General features: G+C 38.0%; 1 protein-coding gene across 1 annotated transcript; it reads left to right on the top strand.

The window, feature by feature from the left end:
* The first annotated feature begins 3,898 nt into the window (after positions 1–3,898).
* LOC134651539 (UDP-N-acetylglucosamine transferase subunit ALG13 homolog) lies at positions 3,899–4,512 on the top strand. The gene has a single exon (XM_063506646.1). It carries the CDS (start codon positions 3,956–3,958, stop codon positions 4,478–4,480), a length of 525 nt encoding a protein of 174 aa, XP_063362716.1. The 5' UTR covers positions 3,899–3,955; the 3' UTR covers positions 4,481–4,512.
* Positions 4,513–4,718: the final 206 nt, after the last annotated feature.

Genomic DNA, 4,718 nt, shown 5'->3' with positions numbered 1-4,718 from the left:
TGAAATTGTATAACTGTAGTAGGTACAGGATGTTTAAAAGATTACACTTTTAGAGCTCTATATGTTTCCTTTCTAGTAGTATTCTGAAGTTAGAACTATCTATTATCTACAAAGCTAATGAGATGAGATGAGGATCGAAAAACAAGAGATAAAACGCCAGACAGTGGAAAACAACGCGCGGAAGAGGTCGTGATGATGATATCTATGTTGGAAACAGGTGTGATACTGATACCGATAACTTCATCATTCAATCTAATGAAGGTTTAAGTACTCGTAGTGTCTCAGTTCTGAACTTCTGACACTGACCTCTACAATTTAAGCCTTATCATTTGCTGAAAGATGGATCAACGTAATCAAATTATTCCAGGTTTTAGAAGTGGTAAACAAGCAATATACGAGGGGTTTTCAAAATATTCTCGTTATGAGAATGAAAACAAACAAGTACGAAAAGTTTGATATTTTTATTTTTCAATATACTCCCCCCCTATGTTCATACACTTAAAAGATAGATCAATTATTTTTTTAATCCCTCATAAAAATATTTTTTATCTTTCGTGTAAAAATGCTCCTCCACTGCCGCCTTCAATGCTTCATCGTCAGAAAATTTATTTCCACGCAGATCCTTTTTAAGATTGGGGAGCAAAAAGAAGTCGCTGGGGGCTAAGTCCGGACTATACGGTGGGTGAGTAACAGTTTTAAACCCACATTCAACAATAGCTGCCTTGGCAATATGAGCAGTATGGACGGGGGCGTTGTCATGCAGAAGCAGAATACCTTTGGTTAACTTTCCTCGCCTCTTTTCTTTAATTACATCCTTTAATTGACGTAGAATGTTAGCGTAGTACTGTCCTGTGATATTTACACCTTTTTCTTTATAATCGATTAGTAATACTCCTTCACAATCCCAAAATATCGTGGCCATGACCTTGCCAGCTGAAGGGATGACCTTGAACTTCTTGGGATGAGCTGAACCCTTAATGTGCCACTGCATGGACTCTTGTTTACTCTCTGGGTCATAATGATGAACCCAGGTTTCATCTCCAGTAACTATTCTTTGCAGCACCTCATCAGAATTTTCACCGCACAGGTCAATAAAATCGGAACAACAAGCTACACGCATGTCTTTTTGAAGCCGAGTCAGCATTCGCGGAACCCATCTTGCACTTACTTTTGACATATTAAGATGGTCATGTATAATATCATGTACGGTACCAATAGAGAGATTGGTTACTTGTGCTATAGATTTTACCTTCACTCGACCATCTTCCAATATAAGTTTTTCCACTTTATCAATATTTTCTTGTGAAGTAGCTACTACAGGCCGGCCAGGTCTAGGGTCATCTTCAATACTCTCCCTTCCGCGTTTAAACTCGCTTGACCACTTTTGAATGGTAGATAAAGAAGGAGCAGACTCACGGTAAACACAATCCATTTCCACTTTTATGGTTTTTTGATTTTTACCCTGTTTTGTCAAGAATTTTATCACGCATCGATGTTCTAATTTAGTTAACATTGTCAATTCGCACATGATGTTCATGTTTATTCAGCAATTGCAGAAAAACAAAAGACTATCTCGGTTCGAATTATACTTTTTTTTAATGTCAATGAATAAACCTTAGCGGCCAGTAACGAAAGAAATTTTAGAAGAGGTCGTAAGATATCAATACCGAGAATATTTTGAACGCCCCTCGTATATTCGTCTGCCCAACGTACGTAACGCGTTAATTAATTAATTATATTATAAATAAATCAATTCTAATTCTAGTGAATTAGAAATAATAAGAACAATAGAGAAATAAAAATAAGAACGTTTTTCTTTACTCTATATGACCGAGGTTTGCTGGACGAGAGGCTAAACAACCGTCTTATTTTGTGAAACATCCCTTATACAACAGACCATGCCAGCAAAAGGTCAGGCAACGCTTTAAAAATGCATGGCGAAGAATAACACTATTCTCTATGACACGCATGAACGCTGGTTCTAAGAAATATTTTACGATAAATAGAAATCCCATCAAAAACATTACATGTAAAAAAAGTGCAAGTCTCGCAATGCTTATACTACAAAAAAGTTTTGAGATGTATAAAGCCTCATCTCCATATCGCGCGGCAAACCATCGAACATTGGCTCGCGCGGCAGCCGCGCGCAATGGATACCGGGCTGCCGCGCGAGCCAACTCGATGCGCCCGGTATCCATTGCGCGCGGCTGCCGCGCGAGCCAATGTTCGATGGTTTGCCGCGCGATATGGAGACGGGGCTTAATGCTAATGTGAAACCAAGTCCGTTATTTTAATCAGTGCCAGGGGGTGTTAAAACCATATCAATAAGATATCTTTAATTTGTAATACGTATAATGACTTGCCCATCGCACGGCTGCATAATGAGTGAATCATCGTCACCTATTAAAAATAAACACACAAAACACACACAGCACTTCAGACAGCACAAAATTACAGGACGTCGAAAATTGCCTGAATCGCTTCGAGAAAAGGATGGTACGGCCGTGCCCCTTTGTTTTGCTCGACTTGGCGGGGGCACTGCCGTGCCCCCAGATCTGGGTGTTTTGTGGAATATTACGTAATCAAATCAAATCAAAACAAAAATCATTTATTTCGAACATTTATATAGAATAAAATTTTAATAGAATTTCTTTTACAGTCAGTGATTTCGTTCGAACAAAAGTCCACAATGTGTTAGTTGAGGTGTTAGTAACATACTAATACTTAAATCTAGGGTTAGTATAAATTAAAATATCATTCAAACAAATTCCAGTGCTTAGCCACGGTGAGTCCCACCAGCAGTCGGCCAACGTGCACAGTTTAAGAATATCATACTTATTATAGTTCACATAAATTTATAGTTACCTATGTACCTACTGCCTAGATCAGCCATTCTCAAAGTGTGTTCCGCGGAACCCTAGGGTTCCGCGACACCCCTGCAGGGGTTCCGCAAGAATTTAGAATAATAAAATAAGCATAATTATTATGCTTATTAATAAAAAAATACACTTCTAAAAACTATTGTTTTATTGTAGGGTTCCATCAAGTATTTCGCTTTCCAAAAGGGTTCCGTCAAAAAAAAAGATTGAGAACCGCTGGCCTAGATAGACACTATTAGGCATTAAAATTACACCAAAAAGCTCATTCAACTAAGAAAACTCGGGAAACAAAATTAATTGTCGCGAAATAATTAGAAAATACGAGTAAAGTACCTGCTTAAATTACCTCGTTTTCGAGAAATGCATCTTAAGTAGGTACATGCCTGTTAATTATATCGCTAATTTTAAGTAATAGTACTCAGAGAGTCTTAGGTATTCTTGCTCGACCCCGTAACCGAGCCCGGGGCCCAACGAAAGTATTTTGGAGTAAATAGGTTACACGTAACCGCTTAAAGTGTCAATCAGTGGAATCTGGCGCAAGGGCAGGCCGTTTCGAAATGCCAAGGAAACTCGTACTTGACATCATCAAGAACTTGCAGGTTTCGGACGACAGTTGATACACATTAAATATAGATCCCTCGACGTCAACATATAATACAAGTGTAATCTCAGAAATATCGAATATCGAAATCGTAGTCGTAAAACTTTATTGAAGTTCGTTTTCCCGCCAAAGAAATACTATAGCTGGTCAAACAAATCTTGTCAGTAGAAAAAGGCGCGAAATTCAAATTTTCTATGGGACGATAATCCTTCGCACCTACATTTTTTAAATTTGCCGCGTTTTTCTACTGACACGATTTGCTTGACCAACTATAAGTTCTCTCTTTGTCGCCAGGTCATTCAAGTCAATTGCTACATTGTGATTTTTTTTTTACTTTGAGCGTTTTCTTCTAGAACTTGAACGACGCAAAATGACACTTGTGACAGCCACGTCAGTGACGTTACTACGATGGCGTTTAATTTTTAGGTTATATTGTTGTTTTTATATTGCGATTATATTATTTTAGTCCCAAATAATGTCAACAAAGTACGAAAAAATATTCGTCACCGTTGGCACAACACGATTCGATACTTTATGTAAGACCATCAATAAAGAATCCACACTCGAAGCATTAAAACGGTTGGGATGCAAAGAAGTTACCATGCAGATCGGTTCTAGCGATTTTAAAACAGGCGAATACGTAAAATGCGGGATAAATCTGCATTTATACAAATACAAAGATTCCTTAGACGAGGATATAATGAACGCTGACCTGGTTATAAGTCACGCCGGGGCAGGAACTTGCCTAGAAGTGTTAGAAGCCAATAAACCACTTCTAGTCGTCGTAAACGAGGACTTGATGGATAACCATCAACTGGAGCTAGCGGAGCAGCTTCAGGTCGACGGACACTTGTACTATTGCACGTGTGACACGTTGGAAAGCACTATGCAAGAAGTCGATTTTAGTTTACTCAGGGCATTTCCTAAGCCGGACGCTTCGTTGTTTGTTAAGTTTCTAGATGATGTGTTCAAGGTTACACTGCCTTCAAGCCAGAAATAGTACATAAATATTAAATAAACCAGCAGAAGATTTACTTGGCCAAGGGAAGGGGAAGATTAATAGCTTGTTTTATAGATATTATGTGCTAGCATTTGGACACAAAAAATGGATACTAGTTTTTTTTAGGTACATAATATTGTTAAGTGTAATGAATCACATTCCTGATTTAGCAGTTAGTATGACTTGATTATTTGTAAATATCTTTCATTTATGTTACTACTGTAGGTATATAAATATT

The sequence above is a fragment of the Cydia amplana genome, chromosome 10 (assembly GCF_948474715.1).
Source record: "Cydia amplana chromosome 10, ilCydAmpl1.1, whole genome shotgun sequence".
Classification (NCBI taxonomy): domain Eukaryota; kingdom Metazoa; phylum Arthropoda; class Insecta; order Lepidoptera; family Tortricidae; genus Cydia; species Cydia amplana.
The sequence above is the reverse complement of the archived record's forward strand: the minus strand, read 5'-3'. Positions and strand labels throughout refer to the sequence as shown.